Source organism: Protomyctophum bolini, assembly GCF_963924005.1.
Source record: "Protomyctophum bolini genome assembly, chromosome: 9".
Lineage (NCBI taxonomy): Eukaryota > Metazoa > Chordata > Actinopteri > Myctophiformes > Myctophidae > Protomyctophum > Protomyctophum bolini.
In genome coordinates, this window is record NC_137870.1 from 26728025 (window position 1) to 26748663 (window position 20639).

Here is a 20639-nt window from a genome sequence, read left to right on the forward strand (position 1 = left end):
AAAATAATGTATCTGACAAGTCATGCTGTCATGACTATACCAAAACAGGCACCCCACACCCTGCCTATCATGCTATATTTATATCATAGCCACTGGCATGGCCATAAAGTTGACTCATAAACTTGATGCACCTCCAAGATGCACTATCCAGTGTCATGGGAATGGTTGGACTATAAGGATGCTATTGCAATGTCAACAAGAAGGAAGAACCATTAAAGGCCATTCCTACTTTTACTTTCTGCATAGCATGCAATTAACAACTCATATAAGCCTGCTGAACCGGTTGATGCACTGCAGAGGTCTTCTACGTTTCATCTGGTGAGTGAGACTTCATCTGTCTTTCATAGTCCTACTAATGTGTTAGATATGTAAGCTATGCATAGTCATATAAATGTTTTAGAGATGTTAGCTAATCCTAGTCATATAAACCAGGCATTTCATTTGTGTGACTGCATACATACCACATAGCTGCAAACATGATCCACTTAGTGGACAGCATAGTGGACAGCATAATTGTCTCCACCAGGACGAAGGCATAGGGAGAGAGTATGTTTTGCACTCCGTCCGTCCGTGTGTGTGTCCGTGCGTCCTTCTGTGTACAGCTAATCTCCGGCACCGTTAACACGATGCCACATTTTGCACACACACCCCCTGGATGCCAATCCTCTGCCCCAAACTTTCCAGAACGGCCCGTTTGAAACACATGTTTTTATATTACTCCTCCAGATTCTGTCCAAAAATCCCGCAAATCGTTACACACTATCTCTATAGTCATGTGTTCAAGCCGCATCTGTCCGATATTTCATATTCCATCCTAATTGGCTAACATTGGCTTTCAAAGTTTACAGGATTGGCCGTTTTATACAAAAAGCCTTAAATCATGAACGCATGCACTTTATGTGAAATCTTTCATGGACTTTCCTACTAGGCTGAGGAATATAACCCATGCTTTTCACATTGGCCTGTAACTTATAGCACCACCAACAGGTGGAGTTTTGCAAAACACATTTTTGGAACAAAATGCCTCAAATCAACACAGCATGCAATTTATGTGAAATCTTTCATGGACTTTCCTACTAGGCTGAGGAATATATCCTACTCTTTTCACATTGGCCTGTAACTTATAGCGCCACCAACTGGTGGAGTTTTGCAAAACACATTTTTTTGGAACAAAATGCCTCAAATCATCCAATTACCATCCAAGGATTTAAATGATTGACTGTATAGTATTTTATTTATAATTATGGTTTAGGCCAGATTGGAATTTGCTTTTGTTCATTAATTTCTATTTAGACGTTTAAATTATGTTATGATTAGTTAAATAATAATTTACATTGCATGTCATTTTTATTTTTTTATTATTATTATTTTACTTGAGTACAGTTTGGCTAGTGTAACCACCTGAATGTAACCTTAATTCATACAATGGAATGAAAGTGTATTAGAAAGGGGAAACTTATTTTATTTTAGCATGGCTTCAGTACGAAAAAAGAAGAAACTAGAAAAAGTGCCCCTCGGGGCACAGGTCTCCACAGGGCAGGTCAGGTTGTAGCCTCCTGATGGCGCTATAATAGGCCAATGTAAAAAGGGTGACATTTCTTCTTACTCCTTGCATTTTGTTCCAAAAATGTGTTTTGCAAAAATCCACATGTTGGTGGCGCTATAACAGGCCAATGTGAACAGCCCTTTCTGGACAATTTGGGGCAGAGGTTCATCATGGCATCCAGGGAGTGTGTGTGCAAAATTTGGAGGTTAACAGTGCTGGAGATTAGCTGTACACAGACGGACGGACGGACAGACACAAGTGCACACACGGACGGAGTGCAAAACAAAGAAACGAGCAAAAAACAAACAAACAAACAAATGAAAAGAAGTGAATGGGCAAGCATCATTTCATTTCATTGCATGCGGTGATATTGGATGGAATGGATCACTCTTTTCAGATGTGGAACTAATGAGTGTCTCTCATGAAGTGCTGTGCGGCAAGAATGAACAATATAGGATTCATATAATACTAAATCATTCAACTCATTTTAATGTCCTCAAAATGACGTTTTTTTTCCCCCCACTTAGGACTTGTACTGCACCCAAGGTTTCACTGCTACTGGTAGAGGGGAAAAGTGAGTGTTCATAATTTTTCTATTAAACCTAGCATAGTCCTACAATGATCTGCTCAGATGTCAAGTCAGCAAAGGCGTCAACACCATCTATTGTCTGTCTGTAGAAAGGCATACCAGCACACACTTTTATTCCATTTATTATTTTTATATTAAAGGTTCACACCCAGTAGCAGCAACAAATGTAGGCCCTTAGGCCTTCCTCAGCGTAAAATAAATATAAAATAAGCAGAGAAGGGCCAATGTGCTGAAACGTCCATTTGTTGCTGCTGCTGGGGGTAAACCTTTAATAAACAAAAAAATCCTAAATGGATAAAAAGTTAATGCTGGAATTCCTTTCTATGGACTACCCGATATTCTTATATTGTGAACTACCCGACTGAGTGCTTGCTTCTCCTCTCCTCAATGTCTACAGAAAGCCGCCACCATGAGTACGGACGAAGAGATGAAGCAGTACGGCGCTGCCGCCATTTATCTCCGTAAGCCAGAGAGGGAGAGAATGGAAGCTCAAACTGCGCCCTTTGATGCCAAAGCTGCAGCATATGTGGCTGATAAGGCCGAGCTGTACCTCAAGTGTAAGATTTTAAGCAAGGAGGGTACACAAGTCACCGTGGAAACGCTGGACAAGAAAGAAGTAGGTGTATATAAAATCAAATAGTGGCACAGTACAACTGTAATCACATTACATTCTGATGTTGTGCTTTTATTTTATTATTTTATTTTTTAGAAAAGAACTGTCCCTGAGGCGGACGTGACCCCTATGAACCCTCCCAAGTATGACAAGATTGAGGACATGGCCATGATGACCTACCTCAGTGAAGCCTCTGTCCTGTATAACCTCAAAGAGCGTTATGCAGCATGGATGATCTATGTAAGCTTTTGAGAGCAGTACACTATTTCACCTGTCAAAGAAAGAAAAACACAAACACAGAGCACAAATTACATCATCAAATGAAAAACTGTAGGAAAAAAAATGCAAACAAACTCATGGTTCTGAAGTTATGTTCAATGTTAATGTTCTCTCTCTTCTCCCCTTCAGACCTACTCTGGCTTGTTCTGTGCAACTGTGAACCCCTACAAGTGGCTCCCAGTGTACGACCAGGAGGTTGTAAATGCCTACAGAGGCAAGAAGCGTATTGAGGCTCCACCCCACATCTTCTCTGTCTCTGACAACGCCTTTCAGTTCATGCTGATGGGTACGTACTAGTCAGGACAATGTAAACAAATACATAACTACAATGGTTTTGTGCTGTGTATCCATGACAAAAAAAATTGCTTTACATTTTATAGATAAAGAGAACCAGTCTGTCCTGATCACGTAAGTTTCCATCATATACTAGGCATTAAAAAAAGAACATTGTACACAAATTCACTAAGTGCATTTATCTGAATGTATGCATTTATAACCAGTGGAGAATCCGGTGCTGGGAAGACTGTGAACACCAAGCGTGTCATCCAGTACTTTGCAACAGCAGCAACTGCTATGGGAGAGAAATCGGCCGCGAATAGTGGTAAAATTCAGGTACTGTATATGTATACGTTTTTAACTTTAACAAAAATGTTTTGGAACATAAAGCATTTATATGAAATATAGCAATTCAATTTAAAAGAATTCAGACCAAATTTTAAATTGGGCAATGTCTAAAACATTCTAGGGGTCACTGGAGGATCAGATTATTGCAGCCAATCCCTTGCTGGAGTCCTATGGTAATGCCAAGACTGTGAGGAATGACAACTCCTCTCGCTTTGTAAGTGTAAAATAATGACATTTTATGAGTAAACCTGCAATAATTCCACACGACGGATGCAACTAATTGTGCTATATCAAACAGGGTAAATTCATCAGAATCCATTTCAACAATGCGGGTAAATTGGCCAGTGCTGATATTGAGACATGTAAGTATAAAGTTCAGAGATAAGAAATTATATATTTGAGGATTACATGTACATATATGTACAAACCATATAGATTATTATTATTATTATTATTATTAATAATTATGTTGTACAACCCATATAGATCTGCTGGAGAAGTCTAGAGTGACCTACCAGCTTCCTCTAGAGAGAGGTTACCATATCTTCTTCCAGATGATGACCGACCACATACCTGGGATTATTGGTAAGGAATTATACTGATGATGCAGTGAGAACATAAATTAACTAGAAAAGTCGCAATTTTGAAAAATGTCAAAGTGTGGTTGCCGCAATCGGTTACATAGGCCCCTCCCACTAATTATTCTAGCCAATTACAATGTCACGTCACCCCTGTGATCATGCGGAAGTTTAAAAAAATTGCATTTGCGGCACCCCCTGTGGATTAAAATTGAATTGCTTTTTGCTCTGGGTTGATTAAACCACCAGTGACATGTGATTCAAATTTGGGTTTGTTTTTTTGTAAAATAGGCCCCTCCCACTTTGGACGACGATTACGGCTGCACGATACACACTATCAAAATTCTGTCTGTGCTGTTTTAATCGGATAGGTCCTCAGATCATGTGTACAAATGTTTTATGATATTTGGACATAATCTGTAGGACTAAAAAAGTGTGTTTTGGAGAAAATTCGAAATGGCGGAAAATCTATCCTGACGTGGAGATGCGTCATGACCATAGGTCATGACCCAAGGAATCCAGGGAAATTTTTATTTTACGACCTACGGTTCAAGAGTTATAAGCCAAAACATAAAGTGGGCTGTTATAGCGCCACCATATAGCCGACCGATATAATTATAAGTTAATTAATTGTAATAATTATTAGGAACCTGCCCTCCTAGTTTTGTAACTATAGCCTTTACTGTCTCCTAGGAAAAAATACATCAACGTGACTTTTCGCATTTTCCGATTCATGTCAATGTGGAAATGTAATGCACAAATACATTAATTCAATCAATTAAACATTAAACATTTCTCTTAGCAAAATACGATTCCCGATGAAGCCGGTCAAGTGTGTGCCATCAAAACTGTGGGATAAGTAGTGAACCAAAGTTTAGGGTTACTCTAGAAAGAAGTAAAAAAATAAAGTGTTACTATTATATTTATACAATTTACGGTATTGACTTTGATATTCAGTATAATGCCAAGAAGAGCATGACACTCATACTGTATGTTCTAAAGAAGATCTGGAACTTATGTTTCCTGCCTTTCATCTGTCTGGTCAAATTACGGGTGTGTCCAAAATTACAAAATATCTTGGGCATATCATAACAGATACCTTAGAGGATGACGAGGACATGTTTAGACAGAGGAGTACATTTACCAACATGCTGGTCCGTAAATTTCACCATTGTACTACGGATGTTAAGGTAAACCTCTTTAGAGCTTATTGCACCCCTCTCTACACAGCTCCACTGTGGGTGAAGTACAAGAAGGAGAGCTTACGCAAACTGCAAGTAGCCTATAATGACTGTCTTCGTATCCTGTTAAAAAAACCCAGGAGCACTAGAGCCAGTAGGCTTTTCTGTTCATGGGACTACATTCATGGCTCTGTTGAGGAACTTGACATTCAAATTCATGAGCAGGCTGGATTGCTCACTGAATAGACTCATTGGACAGATGACAGACCCAGGCCGTAGTTCTGTAAGGTACACTTCTACCATCATAGGACACTGGCATGAGTGCCTCGCCTAGAGTAGTAACCTGTGTGGCTGGGTAAATGTACTGTATTTTTACCTTGTGGGCCACGAGCCTGTAATAAAGTTTATATTATATATATATATTACAAGTCTGGTTGAACCACACTAATGAATAGAAACACATGTTCACACTTTTTTTTATCCCTTCTCAGAAAGTTGTCTCATCACCAACAACCCATACGACTTCCCGTTGATCAGCATGGGTCAGATCACTGTGGCCAGCATTGATGACAAAGTCGAGTTGGAGGCTACAGATGTAAATGGACATTATTTTACATTTCTAATACTCACTGTGCATTGCAGTCAGTTGCTCTACAGCAGTGGTTTTCAGGCCATGATCTCCCAAAATAATCCTATTTAAACTGGATTGCTAATATAATGCTTAATCTCAATCTTCAGGAGGCTATTGGCATCCTGGGCTTCAACGCTGATGAGAAAGCATCCATCTACAAGTTCACCGGTGCAGTGATGCATCATGGGGTGTTGAACTTCAAACAGAAGCAGCGTGAGGAACAGGCGGAGCCAGACGGCACGGAGGGTAAGTTGCATCTTCAACAAAAAATGTGATAGTCTTGTATTTAATTATTTCAAAAGAACTAAGCTAAATATATTTTCAATATATTGTCATTATTAATTTATAGTATACTGTTTATACTGAAGCTTATTTGGTTTACCTAAATGGTCCTAGATTACTAGCTGTATGCATTCAATTTATTACCAATTGTGTTTAACTTGCTTAAATCGCACTCTGGATTAAGCGTCTGCTAAATGCCTGAATCGTAAATTGCAAATTGTATGATCATTTCAGTGTCTGACAAGATCTGCTACCTGTTGGGTCTGAACTCAGCGGATATGCTTAAGGCATACTGCTACCCCAGAGTTAAAGTGGGAAATGAATATGTCACTAAAGGACAAACTGTGCCACAGGTGAGTAAAGTTACATTATTTCCATGTTCTGATTTCATACACACCTTATAAGTTGTGTCCAGACTGTTTTAAATCAGTATTAAAATGATCCTCCAACATTATTGTCTCAGCCAGGCTGAAGGCGAGGCAGAGATTATGTTTTGCACCATGTCTGTGCAATCTCAGGCACTGTTTGGCCGCGAAACTATGCATGCACACTCCCTGGATCGGTGGATCCCAGAGCAGAACCTCTGCCCCAAATCTTTCAGATTGGCGTAATCGGCGCGCCACTAGGAGGTCGATTTTGGCAAAACACATGTTTTGATATCATTCCTAGTCCTACAGATTTTGTCCAAACATCATGCAAACCGGTACACAGTATCTCTATATCCATTAAACTGAACAAAATGCATGAACGCAGTGTGCAATTTCTGTGAAATTTTGCACGCATATTCCCATACACCCGAGGAAGTAATGCCACTTGAAACATTTCAAATCAGCCTCATGGCGGCACTATAACAGGCCGATTGGCATTTTTACAATTAACTGCACTGATTTGCTTAAAACTTTGACCAAGGCCAAATGCCCTGCATTTTTGCTACAAAAACAAAAGCACACTGCAGAAACATGTGCAGTTCCAAGTACCTCTACTGACATGTTTGGCGCCTGCTGGCCTAGTGGGCCAGGACAGGCGCATGCCACATATCTAGGCTCTGCCCGTAGTGCGTTGTGTGTCTGAGTCCCGTTCATGACGACGTTTGGTCCATGTTTTTCCCGGTCTCTCTCTCCCTCTTTCCTGTCCATCTTCACTTGTATCTATCAATAAAGGCAAACAAGCAAAAAACAAATATTTCTAAAAAAAACATGTAAAAAAAAAAAATATATATATATATATATATATATATATATATATATATATATATATATATATATATATATATGACTACACCTTGTGTATAGAGTGTATGCAAACCCGGAAGTTATGAAGGAATGTCTACTGAGTGGCAAAAAAACTACTTTCTGGCCTTGACAGCCCATACATCCAAATAGAGAAGTTGTATTTGATTGCATCTAACTGACTGTCACTCACTTTGCCACTCGATTTGCCATTCACTTTATGCATGTGCATACCCTCTATTGTGTATCCAACCCTGTGTATTGAAAACCTTGCAGGCTTATGCAAAGGCTAAAATTGCTTAAATTGTGTAATTCACTATAATGTTCCTATTTCCTTCAGACAATGAACTCATGCAGTGCCTTGGCCAAGTCCATCTATGAGAAGCTGTTCTTGTGGATGGTCATTAGGATCAACGAGATGCTGGACACCAAGCAGCAGAGAAACTACTACATTGGTGTGCTGGACATCGCTGGTTTTGAAATCTTTGATGTAAGCATGGACTTGTTTTAAGTTGGAGACTAAATATTTTTGTCACAGTTACACATTTACAAGAGATTGGGCTAATGATATTTCCTCTCACAGTTCAACACCCTGGAGCAGCTGTGCATCAACTTCACCAATGAGAAACTGCAACAGTTTTTCAACCACACCATGTTTGTTCTGGAACAAGAAGAATACATGAAAGAGGGAATTCCCTGGGATCTCGTTGACTTCGGCATGGACTTGGCTATCTGCATTGAGCTCATTGAGAAGGTAGGTACTGTATATGGACTTGGCTGCCTGCAATTGACCTGATTGAGAATGAAATACATACACTGTTGCATTGAGCTGATTGAGAAGGTATAGAATTATTAATAGTATAGTGTATTATATTATTATGTATTGCTATGGACTTAGGTGTCAGCATTGCGTTCATTGAAGGTATACAATTATTTTGTGCTTTAATGGACAATGCACATTTTTTGTCATTGGCACTAAGCTTTTGTTGATTTGTCTCTTTTATCTCCTTCCCAAAGCCCTTGGGCATCTTCTCCAGCCTTGAAGAGCAGTGCATGTTCCCAAAAGCTACAGACAAAAGTTTTGCAGAGAAGTTGATTGACCTGCATCTGGGGAAGAACAAGGCCTTTGAGAAACCCAAGCCTGGTAAAGGCAAGGGTGAGGCTCACTTCTCCCTGGTCCACTATGCTGGAACTGTGGACTACAGGTGAACAGAACCCTATAGTATGCATATATGCACTGTAATTATACATTATATATAATATAACCGGAACTGTGGACTACAGTTTTCGATTAATTGAGTATGGAGGACCCCAATGGAAACAAGCGATAGGCTTTTGTTAAAAAAACTGTTAATAAAGTAATCAATCCATCAATCAATCAACAGCATCACAGGATGGCTAGAGAAGAACAAGGATCCTCTCAACGACTCCGTGGTGCAGCTGTACCAGAAGTCTACAGTGAAGCTGCTCTGTGTGTTATATCCCCCACCTGAGCCTGAAGGTATGTTTATTACAATTGGTTTGGAGCATTTAGCATATTGGGAACTGGAGTTATGGCTGTACCCCAGCCAATAGGAACACAACGGGGGCGGGACAACAGCAAATGAATATACGACAATAATATAATATAATGTGTTCTATCCCCCACCTAAGCCTGAAGGTATTGTTACAGTATATAAATACTATAAACATTCAGAAACTGACAAGAAGGGAAGCATTTTCATTATATATAACTAATGATAACCCATGATTCTAATATAAACAGATAATACCAAGAAGGGAGGCAAGAAGAAGGGTGGTTCCATGCAGACTGTGTCTAGTGCTTTCAGGGTAATAATATCTTTTCATTATTATCAACATATATCCCTGTAAGAATGAAGCGTTATTATTATCAACATTATATCCATGTAAAAAAATAGTCTTTAAATGTTGGAATTAAAGTTTAAAATAGGGTTTATGTCGTTAAAGTATGTTTTTAAAAACAATCTAAATCTGCAAAGTAAGTATAGTATCTAAAGAGTTCAAATAATTATAGTGGAAGAAAAACTACAACTTTCTATCACTTTTGACTAATTATAAACCTTTATGTCTTATTAGGCAAACTTGGGGTTGCTGATGACCAACTTGAGGAGCACACATCCTCACTTTGTGCGTTGCCTGATTCCCAACGAGTCCAAGTGTCCAGGTAAACAGAAAAGAAACATTTGACGCCTTTATCAATTCTCTCCTAGAGGCCCTAAGGAAGACCTTGTATGCGGAAAAGGCTTTCGACCAGGTGGAATATTCGTACTTGTTCTCAGTGATGGAAAGATTTGACATTGGAGATAGGTTCATTACATGGATTAGGCTATTGTACAGCAACCCCACTGCAGCTAGGAGACTGACTAACCAGACACTGTCCTCACAATTTGCTTTAGCTCTAGGGCCCTTTGCCCAGACAATTATAGCAAATGCTGACATATACGTATGGGTACAACACAGAATACACTTAAAATATAAGATCTCCCTATGCAGATGACATTCTTTTGTATGTTTCTATTTTGGTTGACTCGTTTTGACTCATTAAATGCAACTTTGGCCAGTGTGTAACTATTTTGTTGTAATAATAATGAAGCAATTAACATATTTACAGGACTGATGGAGAACTTCCTGGTCATCCACCAGCTGAGGTGTAATGGTGTGCTGGAGGGCATCAGAATTTGTAGAAAGGGCTTCCCAAGCAGAATCCCCTATGCTGACTTCAAGCAGAGGTATCGATTCCTTTTTCCAGCAGCTTTTAGTTCCAAACGTATTAACGGGAGGCATGCAAAATGACCATGAACTTCTGCAAAACAGATACAAAGTACTGAACGCCAGCGCATGTCCCGAAGGCGCGTTCATGGACAACAAGAAGGCATCTGAGAAGCTGCTTGGGTCCATTGACGTACCTGTTGATGAGTACAGGTTCGGACACACCAAGGTAAACACACTCCCAATCTGGTTTAACATTATGGACAGAGGACTAAAAATAGATTTTATGGTTGTTTAGTTACATTGTTTGTGACATTGTATTCAGGTGTTCTTCAAAGCTGGTCTGCTGGGTGTCCTTGAAGAGATGCGAGATGAAAAGCTGGCTGCTCTGGTCGGCATGACTCAGGCAATCGCAAGGGGTTACATCATGAGGAAGGAGTATGTCAAGATGACGGCTAGGAGGTACTTTGAAAACATCTATTCAATAAAAGAAATAAAGTGTCAAATCACTATAATAAAATAGCAAAAATTGCAGAGCAAGCTTTTGATGATGGTGGCAAGGAAAAATCTCCTTAATAAACAGCAGAAGAAACCTCTAGCAGAATCAGGCTATAGGATTTACATTGCGGTGGTTAACAATAATACCAACAGCAATAATAACAACAACAATAGTACAACTATAATGAAACAATTATATAATAACATGGAAACCCTCAATCTGCATTTCAATCATGATCCACTGTTGTCCACAGAGAGGCCATTTACACCATCCAGTTCAACATGCGCTCATTCGTCAATGTGAAACACTGGCCATGGATGATGGTCTACTACAAGATCAAGCCTCTCTTGCAGAGTGCTGAGACTGAGAAGGAGCTGCAGAACATGAAGGAGAACTATGAAAAGATGAAGACTGACCTGGCCACTGCCCAGGCCTTGAAGAAGACACTGGAAGAGAAATTGATAGCTGTGGTGCAGGAGAAGAATAACCTTGCAGCAGCATCGGCATCAGTAAGTAGCTACTTGTACAGGAAATGTTGCTAATATTTCATATTGTTTATCATCCTAAAGGGCAAGACCACTTTTTTGAGGTTCGAGTTGTATAGTTACGTTGCCATGATGTAACTCCAAAGGTGGACAAGAAATCTAAAATAATTGCTCCATTGATTAGAAATTGATAATTCAAAATATTCTCCTCGTTGACTTACATTGTACGCTGAAAGAGCTCTCAAAGTCACTCTGCTGCAACCGCTATTCACCCACCCACTACTATAGTATATCCTTTTGGATGAGGTTGATACACTACTATATTATATCCTTTTGGAGGAGTTTGATTAGTTTGAGCATAAGTCCGACATGCGGGAACAGCGGTCGGACTACCGCTCGAACATTTGCTGCTCCCGTGATTGCGGTTGTGGTTATGTTAGGGATAGAGGTAGGTCTAATGTCCGTCGGATCAAAACACGTGTCGGAAGTTCGGAACTTAGTACTGCACCCCATCCAGCTTCTTCCTTGTCCTCACCTCACCCAGAACAAATGCTGACCAATTCATTTTCATTGACAACCAGGGAGACGAGGCTCTGAATGATGCTGAGGAGAGATGTGAAGGTCTTATTAAAAGTAAGATCCAGTTGGAGGCGAAGCTCAAAGAGACGACCGAGAGACTGGAGGACGAGGAGGAGATCAATGCTGAACTGACTGCCAAGAAGAGGAAGCTGGAGGATGAATGCTCTGAGCTCAAGAAGGACATTGATGACCTGGAGCTCACCTTGGCCAAAGTGGAGAAGGAGAAACACGCCACTGAAAACAAGGTATAGATTATACTCAACGTCCTTACACTCTAGTTACAGACTTGTAAGGGTCAATTCAGAACCCCCCTCCCCTTGTAAGGGTTAATTCAGAATCCCCCTCCCCTTGTAAGGGTTCATTCAGAATCCCCCTACCCTTGTAAGGGTTCATTCAGAACCCCCCTCCCCTAAAGGAACCGTGAGAGTCCCTGGAATCCACTTTGAAAAGTACTGATTTAATTTGAACCATTCTATGATAACACATTATGTTTTGCTTCCATCAGGTGAAGAACCTGACTGAGGAGATGGCGTCTCAGGATGAGAGCGTCGCTAAGCTGACCAAGGAGAAAAAAGCCCTCCAAGAGGCCCATCAGCAAACCCTGGATGACCTGCAGGCAGAGGAGGACAAAGTCAACACTCTGACCAAGGCCAAGACCAAGCTGGAGCAGCAAGTTGACGATGTGAGTTTACCAAAGGGAATCAGATGTTTTGAATTTAAAGATGGAGTGCTGTGATATTTTTCCACCCTAACACATAATCATCAGGTATTATTATTATTATTATATGAGGTGGACATTTGGTTTAAAAAAAAAAAGTGTACAGTATTTGTTAAAATGTTGTTTTTATGTGGACACGCCCACCAGTTCATTAAGTATGCCTGGTTTAGCTGGTGGGTGGTGATCCACCTGAACTGAAGCCACACCCAGGGGAGGGGATGATTTTGTGATGTCACTATATCACCGTTTTTTCATTGGCACGTTTGACTGTCACTAAATACAAAAGGAAGACATCATTGCAACCTTGAACCTTGCACATAACAACAACGCCAAGAGGTCTAATGAAGTAGTGTCACCTCATAAACACGTGAAAAACTGGAAAAGATACAAATATCACGGCACTCCAACTTTAATATTATATGTTTATTTTTTTACTGATTAACAACAACAATATATTGTTGTGCAGTTGGAGGGTTCTCTGGAGCAAGAGAAGAAGCTCCGCATGGACCTGGAGAGAGCCAAGAGAAAGCTTGAGGGTGATCTGAAACTTGCCCAGGAATCCATCATGGACCTGGAAAATGACAAGCAGCAATCTGACGAGAAGATAAAGAAGTAATGTGAACCAACAATATGAAATGTCATGGAGAGAAACCACCTGCAGAATGATGCTAAAATATGACTATTGACTGTATTCAACAGGAAGGACTTTGAAGTAAGCCAGCTTCTGAGTAAGATTGAGGATGAACAATCTTTGGGGGCCCAGCTGCAGAAGAAGATCAAAGAACTCCAGGTATTTTTATTTTCTGTAAAATCATTAATAATAAGTTAGCCTAAGTGTGAATGGTTATTTTCAGATGTTAATCTAAACATTCATTTGAAAGGCTCGTATTGAAGAACTGGAGGAGGAGATCGAGGCAGAGCGTGCCGCTCGTGCCAAAGTGGAGAAGCAGAGAGCCGATCTCTCCAGGGAACTTGAAGAGATCAGTGAGAGGCTGGAGGAGGCTGGAGGCGCCACCGCTTCTCAGATCGAGATGAACAAGAAGCGCGAGGCTGAGTTCCAGAAGCTGCGTCGTGACCTTGAAGAGTCCACCCTGCAGCATGAGGCCACTGCTTCTGCTCTCCGTAAGAAACAGGCCGACAGTGTGGCGGAACTGGGTGAACAGATCGACAACCTTCAGAGAGTCAAGCAGAAACTGGAGAAGGAGAAGAGTGAATACAAGATGGAGATCGATGACCTGTCCAGCAACATGGAGGCTGTTGCTAAGGCAAAGGTATGATGGAATGCCATGGTATATCATTCTTGAGACATACAAACGTGTTTAAAGTGACTAAAGTGAAATAAATTACAAAAAAAATTAAACTGATAGTTCCACATGTGTGGGGCATTGAAAGGCAGTCTTAGTAATCTTGTGAACAAGTATGCAAACTCTAAATGTTATTACAGTTTAGGTGCCATACTACTATTTGGCCAGGAGATGGGGTCGTTGACCAGTGCCAGCCACATTTGGAAGTTCAGCTAGCTGATGGTCATGGCATGAACCCAGGTGAAAGTCGGCCATCTTACTGAGGTCCATATGGGCCGCAGTAAGATGGCGATCCGTGTTATTATCATAACTAAGTCAATCTAAGGTGTAATCAAGAACGTGCGCGTGCACAGGCTTTTTAACTCAGATCAAACATCTTACGTCTTAACGGCTCTGGCACCGTGGACAAAGTGAGGACTTACTCGTCTTAACGCCTACGGCATCCATCCTGTTTGTTAAGATAATTAGGCAAATAAGTGTTTAAGGCTTTAAAAACAGTGCAGTGCTGTTCTCTCCTCATAGCTAATGATGGCCAAGCAACTCAGTGATGGGTAAGGAAACCATACAGTTATAAACCGGAGGGCTGAAATAGGCTATATCGATTGGCTTTGCTTTAAATCAAAGCAATGAACCTATCTGAAAAAAAGATGACTGAACATGTATAATGTTCGTTTCCAGGGAAATCTTGAGAAGATGTGCCGCACCCTTGAGGACCAACTTAGTGAAATCAAGGCCAAGAGTGATGAAAACGTTCGCCAGATCAATGATATCGGCGCTCAGAGAGCAAGACTGTTGACAGAGAACGGTAAATGTTAATTTAATCATAAATCATTTGACTACATGGTTTGTCTATGGTGCTTGAGCAAATTGACCATAATTAATGCTTTTGATCAACAGTTATCCCAGCCAGGCAGCCACCGATGAAGTTTGAAATGTTTGAAATTAATATTAAAATTTCTAATTAGGTGAGTTTGCTCGTCAACTGGAGGAGAAAGAAGCTCTGGTCTCTCAGCTCACCAGAGGCAAGCAGGCCTTCACCCAACAGATTGAGGAGTTGAAGAGACTTGTTGAAGAGGAGGTTAAGGTGAGGAACAGATTATTTTCTATTTTAGTTTCATATTCTTTGTCATTTCATTCAGCTGACATTGTTTTTTTTTTCATTTTCTTCTGACAGGCAAAGAATGCCCTTGCTCATGCTGTGCAATCAGCTCGCCATGACTGTGACCTTCTGAGGGAGCAGTTTGAGGAGGAGCAGGAGGCGAAGGCGGAGCTGCAGCGTGGAATGTCCAAGGCCAACGCTGAGGTGTGTCAGTGGAGGAGCAAGTATGAGACTGATGCTGTCCAACGCACTGAGGAGCTGGAGGAGGCCAAGTAAGTCAGCAGTGTTTTTACCATAGAGTTATATAAACTAGAGAGCGGACAGACCCGCTCCCACTATTCATTTCAATAGAAGTTGCTCACTGGCGTTTGAAGCACCCGGAAGAACGCTCTACAAGTGCTAACTTGTGAACGAGCACTCTGTGTTAAACCGCAGCTGCGCACTCTGTGAGCTGTTTTGCTCGAGCTACATGCACAAGCAAAACCGCCTGCCTGCAGTTGCAGCTTTGGCCAGAAGGGTTGGGCGACTTCAACGTTTCTCAGATGCTCTGGGGGCTTGGTACCACTAGGCCTGTCGCCCAATCGCAATTATCTGACATAATCGCTTGAGATAAAAATTAAAAAATGGGCAAAATAGTCAAACTCGTGATAATCATTTCAATGTTGAAAAACATTTTTGAAAAACTATTTCAGAAAGAGTGGAATTATCAGATGTACAAGCTCAAAATGCATCACGCATTTTTCTCTTGGCTTCACTCACTACAAAATATTGCCACAATAATCGAATTCCATTGAAAATTGATCAACAGGAAGAAGCTCGCCCAGCGTCTTCAGGAAGCTGAGGAGCAAATCGAGGCTGTGAATTCCAAGTGCGCCTCTTTGGAGAAGACCAAACAGAGACTCCAGGGTGAAGTGGAAGACCTCATGATTGATGTGGAGAGGGCCAATGGTTTGGCTGCCAATCTTGACAAGAAACAGAGGAACTTCGATAAGGTGCTTTGACATACATTATTACAAAATATTTCTTGTGTCCTTAAAGTGGGTTAAATGCCACATTTCATTACAAATGGTGTGCAGGTCCTTAAAGTGGAGGTAAATGACAAATCATTGCAAATTGTATGCAGGTCCTGGCAGAATGGAAGCAGAAATTTGAAGAGGGACAGGCAGAACTGGAGGGAGCTCAGAAAGAGGCTCGTTCTCTCAGCACTGAGTTGTTTAAGATGAAGAACTCCTACGAGGAGTCTCTTGACCAACTGGAGACCATGAAGCGTGAAAACAAGAACCTGCAACGTATGTTTTCGTACCTGCAACAGTAAAAAAACACATAAACAACAACCGATCAGGTTACAACTTTATTAAAATGCAAATACAAAATATTTAATTACTTTCAATCCACTGCAGAGGAGATCTCAGACCTGACTGAACAGATCGGTGAGACTGGAAAGAGCATCCATGAGCTGGAGAAGTCCAAGAAGCAGACAGAGACAGAGAAGTCAGAGATCCAGACAGCCTTGGAGGAAGCGGAGGTATTAAAACGTATTTCTTTCAATACGTTTTACATTCAAACAGTGTAGCAGTATAATGATGGATGTTATATTAAAAAAGTCCTACAACCTTTTGATCCTGTATTGCATTTCAGGGTACTCTGGAGCATGAGGAGTCCAAGATTCTCCGTGTCCAGCTGGAGCTCAACCAGATCAAGGGTGAGGTGGACAGGAAGCTGGCAGAGAAGGATGAAGAGATGGAGCAGATCAAGAGGAACAGCCAGAGGGTGACCGACACCATGCAGAGCACTCTGGACTCTGAGGTCAGGAGCAGAAATGATGCCCTTAGAATCAAGAAGAAGATGGAGGGAGACCTGAACGAGATGGAGGTTCAGCTGAGTCACGCCAACCGCCAGGCTTCTGAGGCCCAGAAGCAGCTGAGGAACGTTCAGGGACAGCTTAAGGTGCAAAACATATTTAGACAGATCTTCAAACAATGGAACTGCTTTGAACAAATCACATTCTGATGTTTCTCTTATCGTGACCACCTCAAATGTGATTTATTTTAGGATGCCCAACTGCACCTTGATGATGCTTGCAGAGGCCAAGAAGATAGCAAGGAGCAAGCTGCTATGGTGGAGCGTAGGAACGGCCTAATGGTTGCTGAGATCGAGGAGCTGAGAGTGGCTGTGGAACAGACAGAGAGAGGCCGCAAAGTGGCTGAGCAAGAACTGGTGGATGCCAGTGAGCGCGCTGGACTGTTGCACTCTCAGGTAAGTCAATGGAAAAACTTAACAAGATATTTTTAACATACAACTCATTCATACTTGCATTGCTAAACTGAATCTTTATTTTAGAACACAAGCCTTGCGAACACCAAGAAGAAACTTGAAACCGACCTGATCCAGGTCCAAGGTGAAGTGGATGACAGTGTCAGTGAAGCAAGGAATGCTGAGGAGAAGGCCAAGAAAGCCATCACTGATGTAAGTTAGGAGCTCTGCCTCTTATCCAATATACCAGGATACCGTAATTAGATATCCTTATGTCATGCTTAAGTATTACCAATTGAGAGAATTCCACACCCACATTCCTTTGTGTCGGAAGTTTTGGCGACACAGAGGTGGCGACATACATTTTATTTCTGTTCAGAAGTTCTTTCAGTAATGTACCTTCATGATGCTCAGTGACATCATAGAGGGCAGGTTTGTTTCCCCGACCACATCCCTGTTTTTTTTTACTTTTCTTTCGCATTAGTGTTCGGGTGAATTTCACCCGTGTTTCACTGTGCCGTCAAAGAAACGTTGTTTTGACCAAAATGCCATCTGGGACAAGGAATAGGAGATACAGGCGATTGAAAGAAACAGATAGAATGGATTATTATGGCGGCGACAATCTAAGATGGGCGATCCAGTGCTGTGCTAACAACATAGCTAGCTAACCGGCTAACGTAAGTAGCATTATAAGCTTGATCGATCGAATGCACTATAAAAGCGCAATTGCCATTAATCAACGGCAATGGCGGTGGCAATAGGGTTCAATTGACCTACGTACATCTACAGCAATGGCGCTGAAAGAATTAACTTTTTTTGAATATATTCCCATGTTTTTCACAGATTTTGCACCCCTATGATTTTTGTTTCCCTCTGGTCTAATGACCACGATTAGTATCCGTTTATTACCCTATTATTACCTGTTATATTACAAGATATTTTCTCGCAGTCAACATTTATATAGATATAGATTACATTTATATAAATGTAATCTATGTACATACCATGTTTTTTTTGATTGATTGAAATCTTTATTAACAGTTTGCAGAATTACAGTACATTTCAAGCACAAACTCAATACAAAGACTGTTAACTGTGAGTGGACGACCCAATTAAGCCTTACACTTGTTTACAACAGGGTCCACATTGTTCAATTCATCAAAACATTTAGAGACAAACAAATAGACACTTCTATGTAGTTAAAGAACAGAACAGGAATTCATCATATAGGAAGCGAAAAGGGAAAAAAAGTATATATACAGTGAGGGGAACAGGGGGATAAAAGAAAAGAAAACGAAAGACAGAGTGTAGGGCGCCTGCACACAACACCATGCGTTGATGCCATGTGTGCATATGTGCAGGCACCCAACACCACGTCCATACAAAAACATAGTACAATCCATAGTACAAAGACAGAGTGTAGGGCGCCTGCACACAACACCATGCGTTGATGCCATGTGTGCATATGTGCAGGCACCCAACACCACGTCCATACAAAAACATAGTACAATCCAGATACAAATTCAGCTTTTACAGAGGCCAGCTTCGAATTGCAGCCATCCGTAGGTGCCCTTTGAGAGCAGTTTTGAAGGAGCCAAGGGATTCACATGTCTTAATGACTGTTGGTAGGGCGTTCCACATTTTGGTCGCATAGGAGCGAAAAGAATTTAGTCCCTTGTTTGTGCCGAATCTGGGTTGTACATGGTTTGTTGCACTCCCTCTGGTGTTGTGGGTGTGGACTTCGTTTACATTAAGGAAGTATTTAGACAGGTACATTGGTATCTTGGTGGTGTATCTAATCTTGTGGACCAGACCCATTGCAAGATGCTGTACTCTGTCGTCGACCCTAAGCCAAGTGTGCAGTGACATGATTATTTCCTTGCGGGACAATGAAGTACATTTTATCTTCTTTCCAGGCTGCTATGATGGCAGAGGAGCTGAAGAAGGAGCAGGACACCAGCTCTCACCTGGAGAGGATGAAGAAGAACCTGGAGGTCACAGTCAAGGACCTGCAGCACCGTCTGGATGAGGCTGAGAACCTGGCTATGAAGGGAGGCAAGAAGCAGCTCCAGAAACTGGAGTCTAGGGTAAGATGTGGTTTACTTCAACACAGCTCATAGTCAATGAAATAAGAATAAGTAATTTCATAGTGCATTCCTTTGTGAAGGTGCGTGAACTGGAGGGAGAGGTCGACAATGCACAGAGAGGTGGAGCAGACGCTATTAAAGGTGTCCGCAAGTACGAGAGGAGAGTAAAGGAGCTGACATACCAGGTACTGTATATCATGTTCACTTAAATATCCATCATGCCACTAACTAAATTAATAGATTGCATGAACTACAAAATACAAATACAAAGAACTATAAATGTCATAAATTCACTCTCACTTCAGACTGAAGAGGACAAGAAGAATGTTGCCAGGCTTCAGGATCTGGTAGACAAACTGCAGATGAAGGTGAAGGGCTACAAGAGGCAGGCTGAGGAAGCGGTAAGACAATATACATCTTTAGTTGTGTTCGCCATGGGCAGAGTGTTGTGAAATAATAACACTAACATTAGTCACAACCACACTTTTTTCTGAAATTGTCTTGTAAGGTGCTTTTTTCAAATATCGAGGCTTTGAACCATCTCTATCATATTGTAGGAGGAAGCAGCCAACACTCACCTGTCTAAGTGCAGAAAGGTTCAGAATGAGCTAGAGGAGGCAGAGGAGCGAGCTGACATCGCTGAAACCCAGGTCAACAAGCTGAGAGCTAAAGGTCGTGACTCTAAGGTAAATACATGTGCAATATCAAGGTTTATTATGTTGGCTGTCTAAGATGGCTAAGATTTAACAAAATAAATCATGTTGAATATCTAATAGCATGCTCCTATTTTACAGGGAAAGGAGGCTGCTGAATAACTTCTCCAATACAACTCACCATAAAAACAATAAAATATGACCCATTGTATTCAAAAGGTCATACAATATGACCCATTATATTCAATAAATGTCATGTATTCATTGTACATTGTATTCATTACTTCACTTTGTATTGTCAGGTTTGTCAGAGTATTCTGGTTTCAATTAACTCACACGTCCACTATATACTATTTTGTAAAACCATTGCAAGGTTAAATAAATGTACTTAAAGCAGCACTATTAGGTAACTTTCCTCTTCTACGGATTTGAACCCAGTTTCCTGTGTGTTGTGCTGAAAGGTTACCATTGATCTAATAGAGCTGGCCTGCTTAAGTTATCTTGTATTAAAGGGCCACTCTCACCCCTTTTGCAACCAGATCTTATTTTAAATGAGCATTCAGTGATTTGGAAAACCCCCGGTCCCTCCCGGTAACAAGATGTGCACATGCACTCACTACAGTGGGGGGAACACGCAACAGGCCAACAGCACACACACCAAGGCCCGACCCCGCTCGATC

At 41.1% G+C, this 20639-nt stretch overlaps 1 protein-coding gene across 1 annotated transcript; it reads left to right on the plus strand.

Moving 5' to 3' along the window:
• The first annotated feature begins 236 nt into the window (after positions 1–236).
• LOC308321710 (myosin heavy chain, fast skeletal muscle-like) lies at positions 237–20225 on the plus strand. The gene is made up of 42 exons (XM_080772771.1): positions 237–318; positions 2074–2120; positions 2533–2751; positions 2845–2988; positions 3157–3313; positions 3408–3435; positions 3528–3639; positions 3773–3865; positions 3950–4013; positions 4138–4236; positions 5902–6005; positions 6149–6287; positions 6558–6676; positions 7893–8042; positions 8136–8306; positions 8570–8757; positions 8938–9053; positions 9318–9382; positions 9650–9737; positions 10185–10302; positions 10388–10511; positions 10608–10744; positions 11035–11290; positions 11848–12090; positions 12351–12527; positions 13030–13175; positions 13263–13353; positions 13445–13834; positions 14546–14672; positions 14833–14951; positions 15042–15238; positions 15775–15958; positions 16090–16255; positions 16367–16491; positions 16605–16913; positions 17019–17222; positions 17307–17432; positions 19136–19306; positions 19387–19491; positions 19612–19707; positions 19864–19992; positions 20101–20225. The coding sequence occupies exons 3-42, from the start codon at positions 2545–2547 to the stop codon at positions 20119–20121; spliced, it is 5805 nt and encodes a 1934-aa protein (XP_080628897.1). The 5' UTR covers positions 237–318; positions 2074–2120; positions 2533–2544; the 3' UTR covers positions 20122–20225.
• Positions 20226–20639: the final 414 nt, after the last annotated feature.